The following is a 27,870-nucleotide window of genomic DNA, read 5'->3' on the forward strand; positions in this document are numbered from 1 at the left end:
AGGTTCAGCAAAAAATGTGCACACACATGTTCTTGACTTGTGAGATGGGTTCAGGTTTGTGGAGAGAGAAGATCAGAGAATCATGGAATGGTTTGGGTTGGAAGGGACCTCAAAGCTCATCCAGTCCCAACCCCCTGCATGGGCAGGGACACCTCCCACCAGCCCAGGCTGCTCCAAGCCCCATCCAACCTGACCTGAGACACTGCCAGGGATGGGGCAGCCACAACTTCCTTGGACAACCTGGGCCAGGCTCTCCCCACCCTCAAAGTCAAGAATTTCCTCCCCATCTCCAACCTCAATCTCCCCTTTCTCTCAAGTTTTAACCCATTTCCCTTCTCCTTTCCCAACCCCTCCGTGTCCAAAGCCCTCCCCCAGCTTTCTTGGAGCCCCTTCAGATATTGGAAGGTTGCTCTAAGCTCACCTGGGAGCCTCCTCTTCTCCAGGCTGAACAACCCCAAGCCCTCAGCCTGGCTTCCCAGGGAGGTGCTCAGCCCTCTGAGCATTTGAGTGGCTCTGCTCTGGACACCTTCCAGGAGCTCTGTGTCCTTCTGATGTTGGGGACTCCACAACTGGACACAGAGCTCCAGGTGGGCTCTCAGCAGAGCAGAGCAGAGCAGAGGGGGAACCTCTGCACCAAACCAGTTACCTCAAACCATCCCTGCATTGACCATTTGTGTGCTCAGGCCAGAAAAGCAATTTCCATCTCATGAATACAAATGCAACACCAGAGGATGTGGACCCTTCAGCCTCCTGGTTTGATTAAACACAACATCTGCTCTGCCAACAAAGTAATGGAGTGAGAAGCTGCAGTTGATTTCAGCTCCCTCACCTGCTCAGGTGCCAAAGGTTGTTTTGTTGGAATTGCCTGTGCCAGAGATGTTCATTTGGATCAAAGTCTGTCTCCAAATACAAATTTGTAACTTATGCAGGGGCACGTTCTTGCATGAATCAGACACGCCAATAAAATTCCCATAAAAGTCTTCCAGAGCTGTTGTGTCTTTGGGAGGGGGAAGGGAGGGATTTTATTGGAGGGAAGGACTCAGTTTTATTGTTTCTTTAATGCTTGTGGATATATATTCTCAAGGAAGGAGTTACTGCTGCAGTTGTGTGATTTAGTGATGACCTTCAGGCTGTGTTATCCCTGCCTGGAGCTGAGCTGCACGAGGGGACCCTGACCATGGAAAGACATCTGATGGTTTCAGATGAGCTGAACCATCAAGAATGCAGACACAAGGATTCCCTCTTCCCTTTCCTCTTTATTTTTTTTTTCTCCCTAAGTAATTTTTTTACATCAAAAAGAAAACCCCCAGCATTCAGTGTTTATCTGCATGCCCTGGAAAGGCTGTTGCTGTCAGCTTTATCTTCACAGTCCTTTGCTGCCAACATTTGTATAAATCAAGAGCTTGTTCAGGCTGAGGAATATTCACAGAATTGGCCCCCTAAAGGTGAGTAAAGCTTTGAGAGGACACAACATGAAGGTTCATAAAAAGGGTCCTGACTCTCTGAAAGGATCCTTCCTCTCTGAAACCCCTCATCCTCAGACTTCACAAAGACATCCCATAACCACAGCAAACATCATCCAGACCAGACATGATTCTTCTTCCACATTACTCAGCCTGGCTTCATTTTGCCTGGGGTAAAACACCCCATTGCTTCCCTCTCATACACTGAAAAAGTATTTATCTGGTTGCTAACAAACACAGAGCTCTGCAGACCTTCCAAAAACCACAGTGCTGCTTCCTCCTCTGAGTCAGTCCCCACCTTACCATAACTGAGGGGGGGGTTAAGGTGGAACTGGTTCACGTGTGATGACTACACAGCAAGTTACTGATAAACCTACCTGAAATGGAAAAAAAAAACAACCCAAACTGGGGAGTTTTAAAGCATTAAACATCTGCTTTGGAAAGAAATTCCTGTCCTTGATTTTTTCTGCAGGGTCTCTCCCTTCTATTTTAACATGATCAACAGTTCATGTTGGAGTAACAGCTCCAGACATGATCTGAGGAGAAAATACCTTCTTTTTCCCCAAAGGAGGGTGTTTTGGCACGAAGAGAAGAGGAGGCTCAGCACTGAAGGAAGTGGCTGTTCAGGTCTCAGGTTGTAACTGATATTTTGGTAATGTTTGGAGGGATTTCATAAAATCATAAAGTGTCAGGTTGGAAAGGACCTCAAGGATCATCTGTTCCCAACCCTTCTGAAGTTGTTGTTGATGTGAGATGTCCCAGCACCCCATGAGCTGAGACTTCAGACTTCCCAAAGTGGGGGAATCCACCTCTTCTCCTGGTTTTAGGCTGTGTGTCAAACTAGAAGCTTAACAGACCTAAGAGATCTGGTTCACTTGTAAGGAGGAATCTGGGGGCCAAGGAGGAAGCTGACGAGCCCAAATAAATAAGAATAATCCAGGCACCTGGGCTGGTGTGACCTCCCCTGCCATTTCCATACCATCTCTTGGACATGAGTGGTTTAAACAGCAGGAATGGGTTGCTCAACCTTTTCAGAAAGAGAGGGTTCCAATCCTCTAACCCTTTCCCCTTACCTTTATCTGAAAAAAAAATCCATTGGGCAGGGGGCTGAGCTCCCATCACCACCAACGTGGCACTTTTGTCAGCACAATAATGTTGAGGAGGAGGAGTGTGAGTGCTGGCAAAACTCCTCTGTTATTCCAAGGCTGGTGACAAAACAACAGCTTGTCAGCTGAGCTGGATTTGTTGGGGGAGAGAGTGGAGCTGAAATAACAATTGTGGTGGGGAGTTGGATACTTTAGAGAGACAAAGGCTGTAAAGAACCAGTTAATATCTGTGAGATGAGGATAAAACACTGTATGGCCTGACCTAGACATCACATTGTTGAATTACCTTGATCTTCTCTTGGGACCTTATTTCATGGATGAAAGAGACACATCTGTGTCTGATGGAGCCAAATTTCAGGCTATTGGTTCACCCTCATCAAATCCAGACAGAGCAGAGAACAATCTGTACTGCAGCACAAAGTGCTCAAGGAGACTCAGAAGTCCTGGTGATATAAATAGTGGACTGTGGTGCTTTGGAAACTTTCAATAACCTTGAGAGCTGGTATAAAAAAAAGCCTGGAAATGACAATCCAATCAGTACCATTAATGTATTTGAACAAGAATACTGGAATGTATTTGGTGGGTGTGCCTCAAACCTCTCAAATGTCTGGGGGAGCCTGACCCTTTCAAAAGAATGAGTTAAAAAGTCAGGATAAACAAAAGCTGCAGTCTGAACTTTGATGGCATTAACCTAGGGATTTCCCTTTTTTTTTTTTTCTTGTAAGGTTTCTTTTAAAACTCCTAAAAGGCAAGCACACAAATTACTGTTGATATTTTAGCTTCACCTTTGATTGCTTTGTGGGAGAAACCCTAATTCCTCCAATTTTGTCCGACACATAAAAAAGCAGCCCAATGAAAAAGGAAAAAAAAAAGAAAAGAAAAAGCAAATCCTCTTCCCTGAGGGCAGATTTCTTAGTCACAACACTCCCATCAGCAAACCAGAAAGGCCTCAGAAACAAACCAAGCCCTAAACAAAGTCACTTTAGAGGCATTGTAATGGTTGGTAGAGTTAGGTTATGGTTGGACTCAATGATCTTGAAGGTCTTTTCCAACCAGAATGATTTTGTGATCATCACTGTTGTGTCACAGCCCTCTGCAGATTGTCTGTTTTGCTCTTTTCCTTTCCCTACTGGGAAATTACAGACATTATCTGGAACAGGAGATCTGGTCTAGAGAGGTCAAAGCCCAGTTGGACAGGACAGTCCTTCATGGAAAGCATCCAGCAGCTGCCAGGTTAAGTGAGGCTCATAAATAATGCACAAATGCAAAGTAAGTGACAACAACAGAGGATGAGGTCAAACAGGAAAGTCCCCACTAACAAATTACTTTTAATCCCAGGCTAATAAACTGTAAAACCCCACTTAGTTAACTTTCAACTCAATAGCTACCTACCTAGGAAAAAAAAAAAAAGAACATTTCCTTCCCCTCTGCAGAGAAGAGACCTTCAGGGACAGTGGGAAGTGGTTTCTCTTTCAGAAAACCAAGTTTGGAGAACCCTTGGAGCTGCAACTCTGCACCTCCCCACCCTCATTTTTTCTAAACTGATTTAATCATAGCTTTAGGAACAATTTACCACCCAGCCAGTCCAGTTTGTTTGCAATACAATGAAGTGCACTAAAGTCAAACAATAGGAAGATTTGATGGAGCTTTGCACAGTTTTGCTTCCCAGCTCTTGAAAATGCTCCTTTTCTTGCTAAGTCTGAGGGTTACCCGAGTTTATTTCACACACCATTAAAACTCTGACAGATTTAGGATTCAAATGATTAAACCAGGAGATCCCAAAGAGTGTTATGGATATCTCCAGCAGGACTCAGCCCACCCAGAGGTGTAAGAGAGAGCAAACACAGCTGTACACATCCCTAAAGTGGTGATGGTGAAATGCAGAAAGTTCAGTGTTCTCCCTGGGAGAAGGCAACAAAGTTTGATTGCCCAATATCGTGGAGGAAAGTGTTTTAATTACCTTAAAGTCAAGGCTGCAAAGGCTGACTGCATCCTCCTCCTTCTCTCGGCGTTTCCTTTTCTGTAAGAAAGGAACTCAAAGTTAGAGCTGGGCCCTTGATTTGCCTGCAGGAAGAAGATTGGGCTTGATAAAGCGGAGGAGAAGTCTTTTTCACAGCCCCATCCAACTGCAGGAACTCAAAACCTCACAAGCTCCAAGACAAATGTGAAGCATTTTTGTGAGGTTTGTCACCTGATGGATGCCCATCAATTACAAGCTGGTTTCTCTGCACTTCCATGACTTCTTCTGCACAGGTGGCCAAGAAAGCCAATGGCATCCTGGGCTGGCTCAGGAAGAGCGTGGCCAGCAGGTCCAGGGAAGGGATTCTGCCCCTGTGCTCAGCTCTGGTGAGGCCACAGCTTGAGTCCTGTGTCCAGTTCTGGGCCCCTCAGCCCCTCAGGAAGGAGATTGAGGTGCTGGAGCAGGTCCAAAGGAGGCAACTGGGCTGGGGAAGGGACTGGAGCACAGATCCTCTGAGGAGAGGCTGAGGGAGCTGGGGGTGTTGAGGCTGGAGAAGAGGAGGCTCAGGGGAGACCTCATCACTCTCTGCAACTCCCTGAAAGGAGGTTGGAGCCAGGGGGGGCTTGGGCTCTTTTCCCAGGCAACTCTCAGCAAGACAAGAGGGCAGGGTCTCAAGTTGTGTCAGGGGAGGTTTAGGTTGGAGATTCGAAAGAATTTCTTTCTGGAGAGGGTGATCAGGCATTGGAATGGGCTGCCCAGGGAAGTAGTGGATTCTCTGTGTCTGGAGATCTTTCCAAAGAGCCTGGATGTGGCACTGAGTGCCATGGGCTGGGAACTGCAGTGGGAGTGGATCAAGGGTTGGACTTGATGATCTCTGAGGTTCCTTCCAACCCAGCCAATTCTATGGTTCTATGACTGTGGTTGTGAGTGAAGTCTTCACGAGGGAACCTCAGGAGCAGGACAGAACTCAGCAGTGAGCGCTGGCAAATTATTTGAGATTCATTTAGTTCCAGGAAATTTTTTTTTGAGGTTTCTGAGGTCAGCAATCCTGCAGTCAAGTTGTGATTTTTGAAAGACTTAGGCACCCAGAGGATCAGGCTTGGTGATTATTAGGGTCTGAGGTCTCTAGGAGATGGACAGCAGAAGATACCACCCCTACATCTTCTGTATTTGCCTACAAGAAAGCTGGGGGAGGGCTTTGGACATGGGGGGGGGTAGGGAGAGGACAAGGGAAATGGGTTAAAAATTGGAGAGGGGGGATTGAGGTTGGATATTAGGAAGAAATATTAGTGGATTCTCCGTCCCTGGAGATATTTAAAAAGAGACTGGATGTGGCACTCAGTGCCATGGTCTAGCAACCGCAACAGTGGTAAAAGGGTTGGACTTGATGATCTCTGAGGTCCCTTCCAACCCAGCCAATTCTAGGATTCTATGATTCTATGAATAAGACTGCTATTACCCCACCTTTTTAGTCTGCAGGTTATTTTTCCCATCTGGAATCAAGGATATTAGCATCTATTTAAGAGAACTTGCAAGCAAGACAAAAGACACCACGCCTTTTGGGGCTGAATTATTCCTTCCTTCTGGAGCCAAGTGTATTAACATCTTTAACTTCCAGCTCCAGACCAAAGCCCAGACACGAAAGGAAGGCCAAAGTTTTGTTTTGAAATTGGCTAGACTTATGCAATAAGTATTGCATTGGCTGGACCCCCATTTCCTTTGCCCAATATAGTTTTGCACAAAAAAAAACCCAACCTTAAAAAGAAAACCTTCGACGTTTCTCTCCAGAGCCAGCTCTATCATTCCTCTGCAGTGCCAGAACAGAAACAGATTTCAAGTAAAAAGCCTCTGCTGCTCAAATCTTAAAGCCACAGGGTAGAGAAGCAAAAGCTACAGGGCTGCTTTCTCATGTTTCTTATTTTTTTTTTAATTTGAGATGGTCACGATCAGAGATCTGATCCCTCAATCCTCTCACGCAACTCAAATCATGTGGAAAAAGTGATTTCTATGAGAAGTTATTAAACTGTAAAAAAAACCCCAAACATGAGACCCGACTGAGGCTCTGAAAGAGGTTATTGTAAAGGAAAAGCATTAAAAAAAAAGGCTAATCAGGAAGGGAAATCTAAATATTTTGAGACTTGATTGGAGGAAGACTTGAACACTGCCACGAGCATAAATGTTTGATTGCATTTCAAGGATTCCGATGAAAGCTCCAGGAACACTTTTAAAGAAAGTTCTGGGTTCCAAATGGAAAACAATTCCAGTCGTCTACTTGTCCTTTACAAAGGGTTTTTGCCTAAATCCAGGATATTTTGTTCTTCAGGGATCAGTCTGGGGTTTTTTTGTGGTTTTTTTTTGCTGCTTATTGCCCACCTGAAGTCGTAAAACACCAAGAAGGCTTCAGGGGAGGAATGTGCACCAGGGCTGTTAAATCAGCAAAGATCAAGTGGCTGCTTCTCATTAATTAATCCTTTTTAATTAAGAAAGAAGGGAAGGGAAGGGAAGGGAAGGGAAGGGAAGGGAAGGGAAGGGAAGGGAAGGGAAGGGAAGGGAAGGGAAGGGAAGGGAAGGGAAGGGAAGGGAAGGGAAGGGAAGGGAAGGGAAGGGAAGGGAAGGGAAGGAAAGGAAAGGAAAGGAAAGGAAGGAAAGGAAAGGAAAGGAAAGGAAAGGAAAGGAAAGGAAAGGAAAGGAAAGGGAAGGAAAGGAAAGGGAAGGAAAGGAAAGGAAAGGAAAGGAAAGGAAAGGGAAGGAAAGGAAAGGAAAGGAAAGGAAAGGAAAGGAAAGGAAAGGAAAGGGAAGGAGAAAGGAAAGGAAAGGAGAAAGGAAAGGAAAGGAAAAAGGAAAGGAAAGGAAAGGAAAGGAAAGGAAAGGAAAGGAAAAAGGAAAGGGAAGGAAAAAGGAAAGGGAAGGGAAAAGGAAAGGAAAGGAAAACAGACCATGAGTAACCTTGCTTCCAGTCAGAAGCCACCAGATGATGTTTTAACCCAAGCTGTGTTATTTTTTTCTTGGAATGATGCAGAACAGGCACCAGTCCTCTTTAAACCCACCCCACCTCTGCAGGCATGAAGAAGACACTTGGCTCAGTGAGCCATTTCTCCTGAGGCCCAAGCCAGGTACATTTTAAGGACTTTTGGCCAAACAGCTGCACAAACTATGGCATGAAAAGATGTTTTTTGTGACTGGCATAAGGAGAACTTGGTGGTCGTGGGGGAAAAACAAACTTTTTGGGACACACTTACTTCAGCACATGAGCCATGGCCACCAAAGAAAAGATTTCTTGCTTTTCCAGCCAGATTTTCCAGCAATTAGAGAATCATTCAGGTCTTTTCCAACCTTAACTGAGTCTGTAATTACATTGGCAAAGCCTCCAAGCAGAGATCTGGTCATCAGCCATGTAGTGAGGATAGGTCTGCTGAGCAACTGAACCCCACAGCTCTGAGTGCTCCTTCTTCTCTCCTGTATTTGCTCCTCTTCCAGTGTTTAGAGTTATCAGTCCAAGACTAGGGATTCACAGGGAAAACTGGATCTCTAGGAGTTCAGGGAGATATCAGCAAGACAAGAGGGCAGGGTCTCAAGTTGTGCCAGGGGAGGTTTGGGTTGGAGATGAGAAAGAATTTCTTTCTGGAGAGGGTGATCAGACATTGGAATGGGCTGCCCAGGGAAGTAGTGGATTCTCCGTGTCTGGAGATCTTTCCAAAGAGCCTGGATGTGGCACTGAGTGCCATGGGCTGGGAACTGCAGTGGGAGTGGATCAAGGGTTGGACTTGATGATCTCTGAGGTCCCTTCCAACCCAGCCCATTCTATGATTCTATGATTCGTCTACCTGCTCCACCTCTGGGGAGCCTCACTGACTTCATGAGTTTCAACAAAACCATAGAAGTCTGTCCAGTGTCAGATTTGAGGTGAATGATTGAGATCTTTGTAAAGGGCAGTGATAATGTCAGGCAGAACAACTGCAATATCAGCTGGAACAACTGCAGTAGGTAATGAGAGACAGAGACAAGGCAGATTTTCTTCATCAGAGCAAAACCTGTGAAGTAGATGGACCCAGGTAGCCAAGAAGGCCAATGGCATCCTGGGCTGGCTCAGGAACAGTGTGGCCAGCAGGTCCAGGGAAGGGATTCTGCCCCTGTGCTCAGCTCTGGAGAGGCCACAGCTTGAGTCCTGTGTCCAGTTCTGGGCCCCTCAGCTCAGGCAGGAGATTGAGGTGCTGGAGCAGGTCCAAAGGAGGCAACTGGGCTGGTGAAGGGACTGGAGCACAGATCCTCTGAGGAGAGGCTGAGGGAGCTGGGGGTGTTGAGGCTGGAGAAGAGGAGGCTCAGGGGAGACCTCATCACTCTCTCCAACTCCCTGAAAGGAGGTTGGAGCCAGGGGGGGGTTGGGCTCTTTTCCCAGGCAACTCTCAGCAAGACAAGAGGGCAGGGTCTCAAGTTGTGCCAGGGGAGGTTTAGGTTGGAGATTCGAAAGAATTTCTTTCTGGAGAGGGTGATCAGGCATTGGAATGGGCTGCCCAGGGAAGTAGTGGATTCTCCGTGTCTGGAGCTATTTCCAAAGAGCCTGGATGTGGCACTGAGTGCCATGGGCTGGGAACTGCAGTGGGAGTGGATCAAGGGTTGGACTTGATGATCTCTGAGGTCCCTTCCAACCCAGCCCATTCTATGATTCTATGATATCAGGAGTTCAATTGGATATCCAGTTTCCTGAATTGGGTTCAGGGCTCCCCACCATCTGTAGCTGCAACTGAAGCTAACTGGGCTTGAAGGAAGAAGATGTTGAGGACCAGGTTGATGCTGGACAGGAGGGAGGAAGGCAGAGAAGCAATTAAACCCTTCCAAAACATTTCCTTTGGGATTTGCAGTCTGCCATGATGTATTACACATTCTAACTGTAACTGAGAGTGGAAGTGAATGTGTATCCAGCCAAATGAAAGCAGACTAAACAAACATCATAAAACCAGGAGGAACCTGAAACTCCATCCAAACGCTTTTAACTTCTGATGTTAGAACACAGTGTTGTCCAATTTGAGAGGACCTGATTTACAGGGCTTTGTAATATTCCAAGGTGGATGTTTAATGTTAACTGCAGTCACCAGATGAAAGTTCTTCAAATTAAGCAAAAGAAAAATCTACAAGAAATTATGGTTTTGTTTAATCCCTGCCCAGGCTGGACCTGTGGTTCTGCAGCCTCAGAAGTGCAGGTGGCTGCCCTTCAAGGCCCAGCCTGCAAAGTGCTTGCCTAAATGCCTACAGACAAGAAGCTCCAGATGACTTTTTGATGGGATTTCCTTCATAAAAGGTACTCCTGTCCTTTTCCCCACCTCCAGACACGTTCTCACGCCCTTCCCTGTGCCACCACGGGCGTTCATACAGCTTGTGCAGTCAGCTGGATCAGCCCATCCCCAAATCTTTTGTTTTCTTTTTTTTTTGGGGGGGGGAAGGCAAGTTTTTCAGCCAGATCAGTTTGCTGGCTGAGATTAGGATCACCACTTCCAGGGGCAACTTAGGCAGCTGATGTGAATGAGCTTTAAAACAGGACAAGATCAATATCCACTTGCTGGGCACTACGAATCCTCAGACTTCATGAAGCAGCCAGCTCAGGACATGGATTTGCTCTCCAGAGTGATCCAACTTTTCCTGCCAGCTCTGGAGGTTGGCTATGGATAACTTCCAGAGCAAGGGATAGAGGTGATAGGATGGAGAGAAGGGAGTACAAGGCAATAAAGCTGTGGAGTTGCTCTAGGTGGTTTCTCTACACTGAAGAAAACACAGATTTTGGAATTTAAGGAGAAAAAAAAAACACCTCAGGTTTATTTCTACACCATGGTTTGCCTCTTGCTTTGCTCCCTTAGCTAGCAGGACTGCTGAAACACATCAGAAAAGGAGAAGTTTACAAAGAAACCACAGTGTTCAGGATATCCTGCCTCTTCTTAATCCCTGTGTGCAAAACACTCCCTCCAGCTAAAGCTCAGGAGCCTCAGTGGCTCAGAAAGTGTCTCTGGCTGGGGAGAGAGGAATGTGTTGATTTTCTTTCTCCTCCAGGCAGAGGGACCTCCACCTCTGTATTCCTGCTTTTGTTTGGCTGCTTTTGCAACTGGCACCCCCAAAAGTTGTTTTGCTCACCAGGGTGAAGTCCCACTGGGGTCCTGGAGTCAGAAATGTGAAGGAGCTGCCTCGTCTGAGAGGGTACCTGGGAGCAGAAAAAGAAAAGAAAGAAATAAAGTCAATCATTTACAGGTTGCTATAAGAACTGAAAAACTAATTCTCTTTTCCACAGCTTTGGTGGGATCATACATCTCCAGCTCCTTGGTTGGAAAGCCAGAGCTGGAGGCCAAGCTTTGGGAAGGAGAGAGAAAAGGGAATGCCAATATTCCCCACCACCACTGCAGGTGTTGGATTAAAAGTCTCAAGTTTATTACAGTAAATGTCTGGGTAAAAACTTCCCCCTGGGTCCTGCAGGCTGGTCAGGAGGAAAAATCAATCTTTGACCACAGAGCTGTCAAGCTGAACAAGAGAAAATAATAATAATAATAAAAATAATAATATTGTGGCCTCATGTTCCAAGGTTAACGAAGCTGAAATGAAAGGAAGCAACAAACTGCACCTTGGACAATTCAGCCTTGTAGTTTCCCATAAAATTACAAGCAGGAATTGAGTTGTGGTCTTTCATTAAGTTATTCCCCATCCAAGAAAGCTGAACCACCAGAAAGGACTCCACACAATAGAGGGTTTGTAGAATCCTTGCTCTTTGAACAATGGTAAAAGAATTGCCTTATGCAAGTCATTTATTGTCCCAGCACTGAGTTAAGCAAACAACTTATGTTCCAACTTTCACTGTCTGCTGGAGTTAAGGTATGTCTCCAGCAACAATATTTTAAAGCTTATTCTGGCTGTAAGATGGAGAAAGGTTTTTTTGTTTTGGTTTTTTTTTGGCTTTTCTGCATGTGGAAATTGAGTCCCAAATGGGCCACACACTTCTTCTCAAAGGCAGCCTAGTGGGGAGGAGGTTTTCCCCCTTGCTGTCACAAATTTGGGCAGGAAAAACATCTTCTCACCAGCTGCACCCTTCTTCTTCATCCCAGAGATCCCACAGGATTATAAAAAAGAAAAAAAAAAAACAAGCCTGGAAATAATATAGGAATGTAAATCCTTCAGACTTGCTCTTCAACCTTGCTGAAAATTCATCTCATTTCATCTCATCTCAGCAGCTTTCTGTTATCAGGAGAGAAAAAGGATTTGTCTGGATAAGGTTTGTGCAGGGTGGGGTGTTCTGGGTTGGTATTTGGAAAATAGAACTCAGCCACCTAGAAAATGCTGCTGCACTTCTGCCAGCCAAAGCAGAGCAACAAGATAAATGTCTGGTGAGGTCTATAGCTTGCTGGAATCAAGATGGGAAGGAATTAAAGATGCTTTTGGTGATGAGACAATCAGTGCATGCAGCAGATGTAGAGTGTACAGGTGACTTCATGAGAGCTTTTCTTCCAAAAGTAGATTTCTGTGCTGACATTTGCTCAGCATGTCTCTGGTAATACTCCAAACTTAAATCTGAGAAGAAATCTAACCAACTCCTGAATGCCTGAGCTGGTTCTCTGCTCCTCACTCCAGGTAGAACCAGTGTCCAGGTAGTGGATTTTGTTTCTTGGGATGCCCCAAGGAGATGACCCAAAACTCTAAGTTTGCACCTGATACCAAGAAGAGAAACCCACTCTGGGTAAGAATCATTCAATCACCCAATGGTTGGGTTGGAAGGGACCTCAAAGCTCATCCAGTGCCAAGCCCCTGCATGGGCAGGGACACCTCCCACCAGCCCAGGGTGCTCCAAGCCCCATCCAAAGTGTCAACAAAAGTTCCAGGGATGAGGCAACCATAATTAATGCTCCTTGACTTAATCAGCATGGAATAATGGAAGGGTTTGGGTTGGAGAGGACCTTTAAGCTCATCCAGTTCCAACTGGACAATCCAGGGACACCTCCCACCAGCCCAGGTTGCTCCAAGCAATGCTCCATCCTGAGCTGAGACACTGCCAGGGATAGGGCAGCCACAACTTCCTTGGGAAACCTGGGCAACCAGGGGCTCAGCACCCTTACCCTAAAGACCTCCTCTCCATGGAGGATGCTGTTTGAAGCCTCAGCAATGCTGCTCTGCAGGATCCAAACCTACTCCCAACACTTCCCTGCTGCTCTGTGTCTCCAGCAAGGATTGCAGGAACCTTTCTCACTCAGCATTCTGCTGAGATCACCAGGAAAATCCATAGAATCATGGAATGGTTTGGGTTGGAAGGGACCTTAAAGCTCATCCAGTTCCAATCGAACAATCCAGGGACACCTCCTACCAGCCCAGGATGCTCCAAGCCCCATCCAACCTGACCTGAGACACTGCCAGGGATGGGGCAGCCACAGCTTCTGGGGGCAACCTGGGCACCCAGGGGCTCAGCACCCTCACCCCAAAGAATTTCTCCTTCCCTTCCCAAGAAATAGAATCCTGGAATGGTTGGGTTGGAATGAAAGCTCAGCTCATTCCAACCCCCCTGCCATGGGCAGGGACACCTCCCTCCCAGATTGCTCCAAGCCCCATCCAACCTGGCTTTGAACACTGCCAGGGATGGGGCAGAGACTCTTTTCCTGGGCAACCTGGTTCTAAAGCTCAGCACCCTCACCCCAAACAAGTTCTCCCTCCCTCCCTGCCTGCCTGCCCAAGATCTCCTCTCCATCTCCCCTCTTGCAGCTGGAAACCCTTCCCCCTCGCAGGGTCCCATCCCTCCAGGCCCTTGTCCCAAGTCCCTCCCCAGCTTTCCTGGAGCCCCTTCAGGCACTGGAAGGTGCTCTAAGGTCTCCCCATTGCAGCCTTCTCTTCTCCAGCCTCAACACCCCCAACTCTCTCAGCCTGGCTCCAGAGCAGAGCTGCTCCAGCCCTCCCAGCAGCTCCAGGGCCTCCTCTGCACTGGCTCCAACAGCTCCGTGTCCTTCTGCTGCTGGGGACCCCAGAGCTGGGTTGAAGCTCAGGACATTGGTGGCTTTTTGGGCTGCCAGTCCTCATTGCCACTTCATCCTGAGCTTCACCCTGGGGACATCTTCACTCTCCAGCTGTGGGGAAGGAATGAATCTGCCACAGATGAAAGACTGAAGGAGCCTTTAGCAGAAAATGAAACACTTTGATCTGGACATGGAGAAAGATTTGTTTGGCCACCTCATTGGGTGACACAGAATTGGAGCAAAACTTCCCTGCAGCTTCTTTAGGGGTGGCTGAGGGTCCCTCAGGACCTTGGAGGATTTCACCTGCTCCAAGGGTTTAAGCAAAACATCTGGAAGATGAAGTGAAAATGCTGAACAAGGAGGATCTGGAGTGGGAAACCAGGCAGCAGGGACATCTTCATGGGCTACAAAGTGGTGAGAACTGTAAATATGTCACTTATGTTATATATATCCACATCCATACCATATATAACCACACAGACTTAGATATCTAAATATATAACTGTCTAAAATAACTACCTAAAAATATCTTGTTGATATAAAAATCAGGCTTGCTCAAAGCACCAGATCCAGAATCAAGAGTGATGTCAAACCAGAGGAAACTTTTCCTCAGCCCACACGACCTTCAGGTTCTTTGGGATCAGCCAAAACCTTTTTAAGACTATGCCCAGAGAAAACAAAATGCCATTTCCAAGAGATGCATACCAGGAGACTGACTGCTAGAAACTTCTGGAAGGGAACATCCTTTGGGATTTATAAGAGTACATCTCGTTTGGGAAGAAAATCTGGGAAGGAGCATCAGATTTCTTTGAAATTTAAAATAGAGTCTTTTTTTTAATTTTTTTCTCACGAGAAAGAAAAAGTCCTTGGTGTTTCATCCCAGCATCCAACCTGCTTGGCTGCCAAGACCCAAATTTATGGCTTTGATTAAACCTTGACTGCAGATAGAAGAGCAAAGAGATAATTAATGGTCTGCAAACTGTGCCCTCTGCATCTCTAAAGAGCTACAAGAATGGACTAAACCTCAGTCTCAAAGGCAGTCAAGAGACTCCATCCTGGGAAGCAGGAGCCCAATTTTATCCCATGATTCTTGATCTCCAAGACCAGAGGCAGCCAAATTGTGTCCTGGAAACCACAGGAGGCTTGAAAACTCTTCAGACTGACTCCCAGTCATCCCAGTAGGGATGTGGGTTGCTTGTGGGTGCCTCGGCTGAATTGCTGGGGGCTTGGGTGCATCTGGGGTCCTCCTGCTCCTGGGGACCAATGGGCCAGGAGGTCAAGGTGAGGTTGGATGGGGCTTGGAGCACCCTGGGCTGGTGGGAGGTGTCCCTGCCCATGCAGGGGGTTGGGACTAGATGAGCTTTGAGGTCCCTTCCAACCCAGAGCAGTGTGTAGTCCCATGGTTGTTCAGGCTGGAGAAGAGAAGGCTGCAATGGGGAGACCTTAGAGCACCTTCCAGTGCCTGAAGGGGCTCCAGGAAAGCTGGGGAGGGACTTGGGACAAGGGCCTGGAGGGAGGGGGAAGGGTTTCCAGCTGCAAGAGGGGAGATGGAGAGGAGATCTTGGGCAGGCAGGCAGGGAGGGAGGGAGAAATTGTTTGGGGTGAGGGTGCTGAGCTTTAGAACCAGGTTGCCCAGGAAAAGAGTCTCTGCCCCATCCCTGGCAGTGTTCAAAGCCAGGTTGGATGGGGCTTGGAGCAATGTGGGAGGGAGGTGTCCCTGCCCATGGCAGGGGGGTTGGAATGAGCTGAGCTTTCAGTTCTCTTCCAAGCCAACCCATTCCAGGATTCTATTTCTTGGGGAGGGAGGGAGGGAGAAACTCTTTGGGGTGAGGGTGCTGAGCCCCTGGGTGCCCAGGTTGCCCCCAGAAGCTGTGGCTGCCCCATCCCTGGAAACCTTCAAGTCCAGGTTGGATGGGGCTTGGAGCACCCTGGGCTGGTGGGAGGTGTCCCTGCCCATGCAGAGTGTTGGGACTGGATGGGCTTTGAGGTCTCTTCCACCCCATTCTGTGATTTTATGAGAACAAGAAGGGGTTTGGCCCATTTGTACTCAGGCACTCAGCTTCCAACCAAATGGAGATGTGATGGGCTGTAATTCCCTTCTGCCACTTCTCTGCTCTGCTGAGACCTCACCTGGAGCACTGCATCCAGCTTTGAGTCCTCAGTATGGGAAGGACATGGAGCTGATGGAGTGAGTCCAGAGGAGGACCAGGAAAATGCTCAGGGAGCTGGAACAGCTTCTCATACAAAGCCAGGAGGGAGCTGGGGTTGTTCAACCTGGAGAAGGCTCCAGGGAGACCTAAGAGTGACCTTGTGGTGTCTGAAGGGGCTACAGCAAGGGTGGAGAGGGACTGTGTGCAAGGGCCTGGAGGGATAGGGTGAGGGGAAATGGGTTTAAATTAGAGAAGAGCAGATTTAGAGTGGATGTCAGGAACAAGTTCTTTACCTTGAGAGTGGGGGAACAAAACCAGGTTGCCCAGGGAGGTGGTTGAGGCCTCATCCCTGGAGATATCCAAGGATCGAGGAGGCTCTGAGCATCCTGATCTGGTTGGGGGTGTCCCTGCTGACTGCAGGGGTTGGACTGGGGGACCTTGAGAGGTCCCTTCCAAATGCTTCTCTGCTTCATAAAGACACTATAAACCCTTGTAAAGAGACAAGGATCTGAAAAGCTCAAGGCAGAGGTGACAAGATCCCTGCCTGCCTGTGAGGCACTGAGGACTTGGCTCAGCCAAATGCCCAGCACTTTATTGGCTGAAGAGCAAAACAAGGCAGAAACCTGGCAGAGCAGCTGTAAAGGAGATCCCTGCATGAGTCCTCCACACTCCTGCAGGAGGACAAGGGCAGGCTGCAGTCTAAATGTGTTTAAATTAGAGAAGAGCAGATTTAGAGTGGATGTCAGGAACAAGTTCTTTACCATGAGGGTTGGGGAACAAAACCAGGTTGCCCAGGGAGGTGGTTGAGGCCTCATCCCTGGAGATATCCAAGGACTGAGGAGGCTCTGAGCATCCTGATCTGGTTGGGGGTGTCCTGCTGACTGCAGGGGGTTGGATGAGATGACCTTTGGTGATCCCTTCCCACCCAAATCATTCCATGATTTTATAATCAATAAATTTGGCTACAGCACCTTTCAGAAAGCTCAGATGTAAAGGAATTGTGGAGCTCCCCCCATGTCCTCTTAAAAGTCAAAGCTTTAAAGCAACCACCTCAGCTCCCCATGTACTGCCCAAAGTATTTTACCCCTGTTCCAGGGGAGTTATAATCAGCTTTTAATCCAAAGTATTTTTTATTTTTGGCACAACAACTCCAAGGCAATGCAGCTCCTGGGGCTCCCTATGCAATATTTCACTGCTCCTGATCTGAGGAGTGGGACTCAAAGCTGAGGTGGGACTCCAAGAGCTTCATGTGGGAGCTACCACCCACCCTGACCCCCACCCTCTTTCAAAAAGCCTTTTCCTGCTGTCTCCTGGAAACCTGCCTGATGTTCTCTTTCAAAAGCCAACCTGCAGAGATGATCACAGAGCTTTTAACCTCTCTCCAGCTCCATACCAAGAGGACTTTGTCACTTTTCTTTCCTGGAGAGGAGAAATAATCACGTAGGAGAGGCATTCATTTGGAAAGCTCAGTGTTTTAGGAGTGGGAGTAGAATAAGCTTCAGGTTTGAAAACTCTACAGGCAGCTTTGTTTCCTGTTGCCCACAAGAGCTGGCAAGAAATGTTGCCACCTCAGACTCCAATCATCAAAGCTTTGAGGAGAAATGCAGCTGATAACTCCCACAGAAAGTCAGGGAACACAGAAATATGTTCAAAAGTTCCCTTCAGCCCCTCCAAACCCCCAACAGAGATCTTCTGCAACACAAAACCTCTCCTGAACTGGCTTTAGAAACTTCTCAACTCCTTCTCTGCAATGTTTTACTAAGTCTTACTCTGACCTTAAGACTCAGTCAAGAGAAAAGGGCAAAGCAGAGGCTGCTCCTCAGATGCCACCAACATTGGCAGTAGTTTGGGAGCAGAAATTCTCTTTTTTGTTCTTGATCAAAGCTTCTTTCTGGCTGCAAAAGACCTTTAAGGTCACTGAGTCCAAGCATGCAGGAGCTCAGTCCTCAGGCACAGGTCAAAGAGCTGATCCTGGCATCACAGCCATTTCCTGACCACCTTTTATTAAGAGGAATGAGTTCTTTGTGGTGCAGAGAGATCTCCCCCTGTTCCTCCTTCCTTTTTCAAGTCTTTGGTCAAGTGCAGGGAGCTGAGATGAACCTGGAACCATCTGGTGGCACCTGGAGAGAAATTTAAGGGAAGCAGAGCCTGGTGTTAAGTGGAAAAACAAGAGCTTTAGGAAAGTGGCCTCTGTGGTCTCCAAGCTTCATCACACGTGTGGCTTCTCCAGTCACTGCTTTCCATCTGAGCCTTGATGGAAATATCATTCCTGCTGCCAAGAGAGGCTGAGGAGCTGGGATTGGTCAGCCTGGAGAAAAAAAAGGGGGGACCTTATTGCTGCCTTTCAATCAGAACACTTGGAAACTCTCCAGAAGCAAAGCTGGGAGTTGAAACCCTTTCAAAGGGTGAAGGAGAAGCAATGGGAGCTGGGGGAATATTTCAAGTTCAACACTTTTAAGGCTTTTATGGAAAGCAAGGGCAGACAGGGAAGGAGTCACCTTGAGATTGGGGTAATTTTGAATCCACTCAGCACAATGGAAAGCACAAAAGCACCAGGATGCTGCTCAGAAGTGCTGGCTCCACATTCCCAGTTGGAGCTCTAATTCCTGCAAGTCTTTATCCAGTAAGGATGTGAGTACAGAGTCTGTCATGTTCCTGGAGTTGAGGATTTGATTGTCCCTCCTCTGCTCTGCTCTTGTGTGACCCCCACCTCCAATCCTGCATCCAGGGCTGGTGTCCCCAGCAGAAGAAGGACATGGATCTGTTGGGATGAGTCCAGAGGAGGCCACAAAGATGATCCAGGGGTTGGAGCAGCTCTGCCATGAGGAGAGGCTGAGGAGCTGGGAGTGTGCAGACTCCAGGGGGACCTTAGAGCTGCCCCCCAATCCCCGAAGGGAACCTCCAGGAAGGCTGCAGAGGGACTTTTCAGAAGAGTGTCCAGTGCTAGGAGAAGGGGAAATGGTTTGAAAGTGCAGGAGAAGAGGTTCAGCCTGGATCTGAGGAAGAAGTTCTTCAGGAGGAGGGTGCTGAGACTCTGGAACAGATTGCCCAGAGAAGTTGTGGCTGCCCCCTCCCTGGAGGTGTTCAAGGCCAGGTTGGATGAGGCTTGGAGCAACCTGGGCTGGATGAGAGGTGTCCCTGGGCATGGAGCTTGGAGGAGATGAGCTCTGAGCTCCCTTCCCACCTCAACCATTCTGGGATCATTTAAGCAAAGATCCTTGGGAATTGCTTAGGTTTCCTTTATTTTTCCTCTGCCTGTAGCTCTGCTAAAGCCTCGCAAGCTCTTCAAACCTTCCCAACCACCTTTAGTCACCTGCATGAGGAACATGGGAATTGTGAGCAAACAGCTCAGGTGGGGATCCCCTGTAACCTCTGAAGCAGCCCAGGGGAACTCACAGGTCAGCAATGAGCATCAGAACAAGCTTGGAAATTTCATCCACCCCCTAAAACAAGATGAGAACAAGCAGAGCTGCCTGATGGGGATGGCTCAAAAGACTTGGGGTTCATTCAGGGTGGCCTGGATGTCATGATTGAGCACCTGGAGATGCCACAATAAGGAATTGTGCTGGTGCCAGGGACTGGAAGGAGTTAATTGCTGTGTTTGCCTCAAAGCTGTGGCAAGAGCCCAGCCCTGGTGCAGGGTCACCCACAGCTATCTCTGCTGTGTCACCCAAACAAAAGGCTGAAGCTGTGTTCAGTCACTTCCTTAAAAAAGATTTTCTTTGCTGTCTCCAGCACCATTTCCTTGTTTCAGACAGCATGAGCAGATACAGAGCCTTTCCTCAGCTTCCCAGGCTCCAGAGAAGCAGAAAGTCTTCATTAGAATCATAGAATCATAGAATTGGCTGGGTTGGAAGGGACCTCAGAGCTCATCAAGTCCAACCCTTGATCCACTCCCACTGCAGTTCCCAGCCCATGGCACTCAGTGCCACATCCAGGCTCTTTGGAAAGATCTCCAGACACGGAGAATCCACTACTTCCCTGGGCAGCCCATTCCAATGCCTGATCACCCTCTCCAGAAAGAAATTCTTTCTCATCTCCAACCTAAACCTCCCCTGGCACAACTTGAGACCCTGCCCTCTTGTCTTGCTGAGAGTTGCCTGGGAAAAGAGCCCAACCCCCCCTGGCTCCAACCTCCTTTCAGGGAGTTGGAGAGAGTGATGAGGTCTCCCCTGAGCCTCCTCTTCTCCAGCCTCAACACCCCCAGCTCCCTCAGCCTCTCCTCACAGGATCTGTGCTCGTGTCCCTTCACCAGCCCAGTTGCCTCCTTTGGACCTGCTCCAGCACCTCAATCTCCTTCCTGAGCTGAGGGGCCCAGAACTGGACACAGGACTCAAGCTGTGGCCTCCCCAGAGCTGAGCACAGGGGCAGAATCCCTTCCCTGGACCTGCTGGCCACGCTGTTCCTGAGCCAGCCCAGGATGCCATTGGCTTTCTTGGCCACCTGGGCACACTGCTGGCTCCTCTTCAGCTTCCTGGCAATCCAGACTCCCAGGTCCCTTTCTGCCACTCTGTGCCCAGCCTGGAGCTCCCCATGGGGTTGTTGTGGCCAAAGTGCAGGACCCGGCCCTTGGAATGTTGAACCTCATCCCGTTGGAATCAGCCCAACTCTCCAGTCTGTCCAGGTCCCTCTGCAGAGCCCTCCTGCCTTTCAGCTGATCCACACTCCCCCCAGCTTGGTGTCATCTGTGAATTTGCTGATGATGGACTCAATCCCCTCATCTAAATCATCAATAAAGATATTGAACAGCACTGGGCCCAACACTGATCCCTGGGGGACACCACAGCCGCCATTTTGATGCAGCCCCGTTCAGCACCACTCTCTGGGCCCGTTCCAGCCAGTTCCTGACCCAGCACAGGGTGCTCCTGTCTGATCCATGGGCTGACAGCTTTTTCAGGAGAATGCTGTGGGAGACAGTGTCAAACGCTTTGCTGAAGTCCAGGAATTAGATTTGGTTCCTGTAACTCTGAAACTTTTTTCAAAGGAATTCAAAACTTCAGGGTTAGGAAGATGATGAGCTGAGCATCCAAACCTCATCTCCTTTCCCAGAGGGAAAATATTGAGGCAGCAACACAAGTGGTGAAGCAAAAAGAAATCAAGAAGAGGAGAAGGGCAAATCTTGCTGAGGTTGTAGAGAAAGAACAAAACCCTTCTGGGTTTGCTTTAAGAAAGAAATGTTCCAGGCTGCTTCCCAGCAAATGATGATACTGCCAGCCTTGCCAAGAGGAAAATCATTCCAGAGCCTGTTCAAACAGAGATTGCCAGGCTGATGGCACATGGAGAGATTAACTGGGAAATATTTTTCAACCTGTCACTTGTGTTTTTCAAGCTGGCCTGTAAACAGGTTTAAGAAAACCAACTCCTGCCACAGAGAGAGAGGGCAGGGGAAGTCCTGAGCACAAAACCTGTTTGGCAACATAGCAGGGGAGGAGCTGGGGCCCCAATAATCTGAATAGAGGAAGTTTGGGCAATTTAGGAGATAACAGATTGATAGAGGGCTGTGGGCAGGCTCAGTTGGTTCACACTGAAGTCAGGCTAAGGAAAGAGGCATTGTTCACTCCTTCCTTGGATAAACAGCAGGATCCTCTCAGCAGCACAAGGATGGGGTGGATGGAGCAATGGCAGTGAGGACTTGGCCAAATTTGTCTCCTCAGGATTTAATTTAATGTTTGATGTTTCCCTGGGCACACTTGGGAGTTCAGAAGGGAAGGGTAAGCAGCAGAGAAAAAGCACAGCTCATCTTAACTCAGTTAATCAAAAAGCAAATGTTCCTCTCAAGTTTTTATTGCTTGCCTGTTGGCTTTTGCTGGGGGTTTTTTGAGGGGAAAAAAAGAAGAAGGAATAAATAAGATGAGAAGAAAGTCATGGATGTGCTGAGAGTGGTCAGAGAAGGGCGAGGAGGATGCTCAGAGGGCTACGGAGCAGTTCTGCTGTGAGGACAGTGAGGGAGTTGGGGTTGTTCAATCTGGAGAGGAGAAGGCTCCAAGGAGACCTCATTGTGGCCTTCCAGGATCTGAAGGGGCTCCAGGAAAGGTAGGGAGGGACTTGTTAGGATGTCAGGGAGTGATAGGAGCAGGGAGAATGGATTCAAAGTAGAGGAGGGGAGCTTGAGATTGGAAGTGAGGAAGAAGTTCTTCCCCATGAGGGTGGTGAGAGACTGGAAGAGGTTGCCCAGAGAGGTGGTGGAAGCCTCATCCCTGGAAGTTTTGAAGGTTGGATGGGGCTTGGAGCAGCCTGGGCTGGTGGGAGGTGTCCCTGTCTATGGCAGGGGGTTGGGAATGGATGAGCTTTGAGGTCCCTCCCAACACAGAGCACCGTATAATCCCATGGTTGTTCAGGCTGGAGAAGAGAAGGCTGCAATGGGGAGACCTTAGAGCACCTTCCAGTGCCTGAAGGGGCTCCAGGAAAGCTGGGGAGGGACTTGGGACAAGGGCCTGGAGGGGTGGGACCCTGCGAGGGGGAAGGGTTTGCAGCTGCAAGAGGGGAGATGGAGAGGAGATCTTGGGCAGGCAGGGAGGGAGGGAGGAAGAAATTGTTTGGGGTGAGGGTGCTGAGCTTTAGAACCAGGTTGCCCAGGAAAAGAGTCTCTGCCCCATCCCTGGCAGTGTTCAAAGCCAGGTTGGATGGGGCTTGGAGCAATCTGGGAGGGAGGTGTCCCTGCCCATAGCAGGGGGGTTGGAATGAGCTGAGCTTTCAGTTCTCTTCCAAGCCAACCCATTCCAGGATTCTATTTCTTGGGGAGGGAGGGAGAAATTGTTTGGGGTGAGGTTGCTGAGCCCCTGGGTGCCCAGGTTGTCCAAGGAAGTTGTGGTTTCCCCATCCCTGGCAGTGTCTCAGGTCAGGTTGGATGGGGCTTGGAGCACCCTGGGCTGGTGGGAGGTGTCCCTGCCCATGCAGGGGGTTGGAACTGGATGAGCTTTAAGGTCCCTTCCATCCCTGACAGTTCTATGATTCTAAGATTTTGGGGTCAACAGAAAATCCAAAAGACATCCAGAAAGATTTTACTTGAATGGATTTCCATGAATCAGAGCAGAGGATGAGGCACAGCAGAGTTTCACTCATCAGGTTTTGAGCAAGTTCCCATTAATGTCATTTGAAACATTTTTTTCCTCCCATTTTTACTGTAAATCCACGCAGCCTCCTCAGCATCACTGACAGTCTGCAGTTTGTTTTCTTAACTTATTTTTTACCACTTCTCCAGGAAACTGCAGAAATACTTTGATGTGGCACTTCTCTTAACCTTTTAAAGCTCCAAAATACATTCCTCAGCCTGGGCAGCAATTCCCTGGTTCCTTCCCTGACTTCCAACCTCCCCCCTTAACACCCACCTCCTTTTTTTTAATGGGTTTTTTTTTTTTTTTGGTTGTTTTCAGAGCAAGCTGTTCTTAAATAGAAACCACTTGGAGCAGCAAAATACTGAGAGGGTGAAGATTACAGCAACATGAAGAGGTTACAATTAAGTCTTTCCCCAAACCAGCAAGAACTACTGGAGAATCTTGTTCTGAAAGGCTGCACAAAGAGCCTCTTGAATTTTAATGTAAAGCTGTTCTGTAGGGGAGGAAAAAGGGAAGGGGAGGGAAGGGGAGGGAAGGGAAGGGGAAAGGAGAAAGGAGAAAGGAGAGGAAAGGAGAGGAAAGGAGAGGAAAGGCAAGGCAAGGCAAGGCAAGGCAAGGCAAGGCAAGGCAAGGCAAGGCAAGGCAAGGCAAGGCAAGGCAAGGAAAGGAAGGAAAGGAAAGGAAGGAAAGGAAAGGAAGAAGGAAAGGAAAGGAGAGGAGAGGAAGGAAAGGAGAGGAAAGGAAAGGAAAGGAAAGGAAAGGAAGGAAAGGAAAGGAAAGGAAAGGAAAGGAAAGGAAAGGAAAGGAAAGGAAAGGAAAGGAAAGGAAAGGAAAGGAAAGGAAAGGAAAGGAAAGGAAAGGAAAGGAAAGGAAAGGAAAGGAAAGGAAAGGAAAGGAAAGGAAAGGAAAGGAAGGTGAGGGTTGCAGAGTGCTGCTCTGCCATCAATCATAGAATCATAGAATTGGCTGGGTTGGAAGGGACCTCAGAGATCATCAAGTCCAACCCTTGATCCACTCTCACTGCAGTTCCCAGCCCATGGCACTCAGTGCCACATCCAGGCTCTTGGAAAGATCTCCAGACCACGGAGAATCCACTACTTCCCTGGGCAGCCCATTCCAATGCCTGATCACCCTCTCCAGAAAGAAATTCTTTCTAATCTCCAACCTAAACCTCCCCTGGCACAACTTGAGACCCTGCCCTCTTGTCTTGCTGAGAGTTGCCTGGGAAAAGAGCCCAACCCCCCCCTGGCTCCAACCTCCTTTCAGGGAGTTGGAGAGAGTGATGAGGTCTCCCCTGAGCCTCCTCTTCTCCAGCCTCAACACCCCCAGCTCCCTCAGCCTCTCCTCAGAGGATCTGTGCTCCAGTCCCTTCACCAGCCCAGTTGCCTCCTTTGGACCTGCTCCAGCACCTCAATCTCCTTCCTGAGCTGAGGGGCCCAGAATCTCCACTCCCTGCTGCCCTGGATCCTCCCCAGAGCTTTCTGCTCCCTGGAAAGGGGTTGGGAAAGCAGCAGGAGCAGCATTGGGGATTGGAAGCCCCGGGAATTCCATCAGGAACTGCTCCAGCCTCAGCCTGTACACAGCACAGCCCTGGGGAGCAGCAGACACACAGCACTGCACCCAGCCATTGGGTCAGAACCAAGCCAACCAATGCCTTGGGGCAGAACCAAGCCATCCATCTCTTGGGTCAGAACCAATCAATGCATCCCTCGGGCCAGAACCAATCTATTCTTTGGGCCAGGACCAATCCAGACAGCCCTTGGGTCAAAACCAAGCCATCCATTCCCTGGGTCAGAACCAAGCCATCCCTTGGGTCAGAACCAATCAATGCATCCAGCCATTGGGTCAGAACCAATCCATCCTTTGGGCCAGGACTAATCCATCAATTCCTTGGGCCAGAATCAAGCCATCCTTTGGGTCAGAACCAATCCATCCAGCCCTTGGGTCAGAACCAATCCATCCATCCACTTATCTCCTGGGCCAGAACCAATCCAGCCCTTGGGCCAGGACCAATCCATCCATCCCTTGGGTCAGAACCAGTGCATCCCTTGGGTCAGAACCAATCCATCCTTTGGGCCAGGACTAATCCAGACAGCCCTTGGGTCAGAACCAAGCTATCCATTCCCTGGGTCAGAACCAATCCATCCATCCACCTATCCCCTCGGCCAGAACCAATGCATCCCTTGGGTCAGAACCAATCCATCCTTTGGGCCAGGACTAATCCAGACAGCCCTTGGGTCAGACCCAATCCATCCCTTGGGCCAGGAGTGAGCAGAGCTACTGCAGAGCTGGGAACTTCTTGTACTTCTCAGGCACTCTGCATTAGCTATTACTTTGTTCTTCTTTTTTTTTTTCCTCTTGGAACAAACTCTGCTTCTCACAGGAAGTGTCTCCAGACACTCTGGGCAGGTTGAAATTCTAGGCAGAACATTACTTTTTTTTTTTTGGTTTGGTTTTATGAAGCTGAGCACAGGCTTGAAGGGGAAGAGTGATTTTCCAGCTTCCAAGAGTTTGCTCCTCACAGCTCTGGGTGGAATATCAGAGCTATTTGGCAGATAAAGCCCCAAGGAGATGAACCATGCACTGATATCCTGGAAATAATCAGACTCCTGACCTCTCTGGAGCTGCTCATTAACTCTCTCTCCTCAGCCAACTCTGCAACATTGACTTTCATTGAGGATTGAAGTGCTATCTCCTCACCACAGACTTCCCTTCTGAGCCAAGCATCTTCCTTCCACTTTCCCTTCCCACTTCCCTCCCCACTTGGATATCTGCTCCAAGGTAAAGGCACTGAGGTCCCAGCAGCACTGTTGTTAAGTTTGGTGGCCAGAGCTTTCTGGTCAGGACTTTCCAGCAGCACGTGTGTCCTGGTTTGGGTCAGGATAAAGGGGATTTTCTGTCTTGTGCTTTTGCTTTCAGCTCAGTCTCTTTAAGTAGTTGCACTTGCTGAAATTCACAGCAAGTTTCTCAGACAGTGTGTGCTTCTAGGACTGATAACACTTGATGTTTATAGTTACTGCTAGAGACTGGGCTGCAGAGCCAAGGACACTGCTCAGCTCTGAGCAACATTTGGCCCTCCAAAAGGAGAAAAGGAGTCAAGAGGTCACACCTGAAACCCTCCTGTGGGGAGGAACAGACAAGAGAAATGACCAGAATTGACCAGAGGATTCCATCCCATCCACCTCATCCTCAGGAGAAACTGGAGGGATCACCAGGCTCAAACCCCTTCCTGCTTCCCCTTCTTCCCCTCTCCCTCTTTGCTTCAGCATCCTGGGAGGATTCCATCCCTTCTTCTGCCTCTGCTCCTGATCCATCCCAGCCTGAATCTGTGTGTTCCTGCCTCCAGCTCCCAACTGCTCCTGAGCTCAGGATTCCAGCCTGGACTTTCCCAGGGCTGCCCTGCAGCCTCAGTGGGGATGGGAGAGTTATTGGGGGAAGGGGGGAGGAACCTGGGATCCATTTTCCTGTAGATTTGTATAGATTGAGTCATTTTTCCTATTTCTCATTCCTGTTCCATTAAAGCTGTGTAGTTTAGTTCCCAACCCATCAGTCTCTCTCCCTTATTCTCTCTCCTTTCTTTATCAAGGAGGAGAGAGAGATTAATAGAGAGTGTCTGTTATTTGGTTTAATTGCCAGGGCAGTGTTAAACCCTGACAACATGGTTGAAAAAGAGCTCTGAGATCACCTCATCCAACCATCAACATCCCCTCTGAATAAAAGAGAGGCAGCAATATCTCCATCATGTCCTCAAGTGCCTCATCTCCATGGTTTTTAAATAATTCCAGGGATGGTGAGTCCAGCACCTCCCTGGGCAGCCCATCCCAGTGCCTCTCAGGAATGAAGTTCTTCCTCAGCTCTGGTCTAAACCTCTCTTGGTGCAGCTTTCAGGCCTTTTCTGCTCCTGTAACTATTCCCTTGAGAGAAGAGCCCAGCACCCACCTCCCTGCAACCTTTCAGGAAGTTGTAAAGGGCAATGAGGTCTCCTCTCAGCTTCCTCCAAACCAAACATCCCCAGTTTCTCAGTTTCTCCTCATAGGATTTGTTCTCCAGACCCTTCCCCACTTGGTTCCCTGAGCTCCCCCCAGCCCCTCAATCTCCTTTTTGGAGTGAGGGGCCCAGAACTGAACCCAGCACTGGGCTACCAGCACTGCCCTTGTGGTGGCCACCCCATTCCTGATGCAAGCCAGGATGCTGGGGGCTTTCTTGGCCACCTGGGCTCATATCCAGCTGGGTACCAACCAGCACCCCCAGGTCCTTTTCTCCCTGGCAGCTTTCCAGCCACTCCACCCCAAGTCTCTAACATTGCATGGGGGTTTTTGGGGTCTTGTTACACCTCATTTTATCAACCACTGGTCCAGCCTGTCCAGGTCCCCCTGAGCAGATCAACAATCCCACCCAACTTGGTGTCCTCTGCAAATTTCCTAAGGAAGCCCCCAAACCCCTCCTCTGGATCATCCATGGCTATGGATCAGCCCCAAAACTGATCCCTGAGGTGTGGTCACCAAGTGGATTGAACTCCCTTGACTTTTTTTGGTTTTTTTCTCCCCATCCCAATCCCCATCCAGCTGCTTGAGTTGCTTTGAGGTTTACACTTAGGATCCAGTGGGATTTTTCAAAGGGATGAGTGGGATTTTCTGGATGCATGGGGCTCCACTATTGAGCCAGCACTGAACTGACACAGGTAACAACAACCTTTTGTGCAGGTTATTTGTCATTTCAGTGGTTTAGTTTATGACACAACTGTGCAAATATTTGTGCTGGCCAAATGCTGAGGTAGCAAACCTGGGGAGGAAAAGCTTTGTCCTGCTTTGCTTCTGTGCTGAGACAACTCTGTACCTGCCCAGACCATCTTCAGCTGCCACTGCGCCTTAAGGGTCCCTCTAAATCATAGAATCATAGAATTGGCTGGGTTGGAAGGGACCTCAGAGATCATCAAGTCCAACCCTTGATCCACTCCCACTGCAGTTCCCAGCCCATGGCACTCAGTGCCACATCCAGGCTCTTTGGAAAGATCTCCAGACACGGAGAATCCACTACTTCCCTGGGCAGCCCATTCCAATGCCTGATCACCCTCTCCAGAAAGAAATTCTTTCTCATCTCCAACCTAAACCTCCCCTGGCACAACTTGAGACCCTGCCCTCTTGTCTTGCTGAGAGTTGCCTGGGAA

General features: G+C 48.7%; 1 protein-coding gene across 1 annotated transcript in view; it reads right to left on the reverse strand.

Annotated features, from left to right (window-relative positions):
- The window catches only part of NET1 (neuroepithelial cell transforming 1), an 80,191-nt gene that overhangs the window by 22,412 nt on the left and 29,909 nt on the right, over positions 1-27,870 (reverse strand). The window contains exons 2-3 of the mRNA XM_030444995.1: positions 10,650-10,716; positions 4,530-4,589 (exon numbers count right to left, since the gene is read on the reverse strand). Coding sequence (XP_030300855.1) covers positions 4,530-4,589; positions 10,650-10,716 — 127 coding nt within the window. The remainder of the gene's footprint in view (positions 1-4,529; positions 4,590-10,649; positions 10,717-27,870) is intronic.

This window comes from Calypte anna, chromosome 1 (genome assembly GCF_003957555.1).
Source record: "Calypte anna isolate BGI_N300 chromosome 1, bCalAnn1_v1.p, whole genome shotgun sequence".
NCBI classification, from domain to species: domain Eukaryota; kingdom Metazoa; phylum Chordata; class Aves; order Apodiformes; family Trochilidae; genus Calypte; species Calypte anna.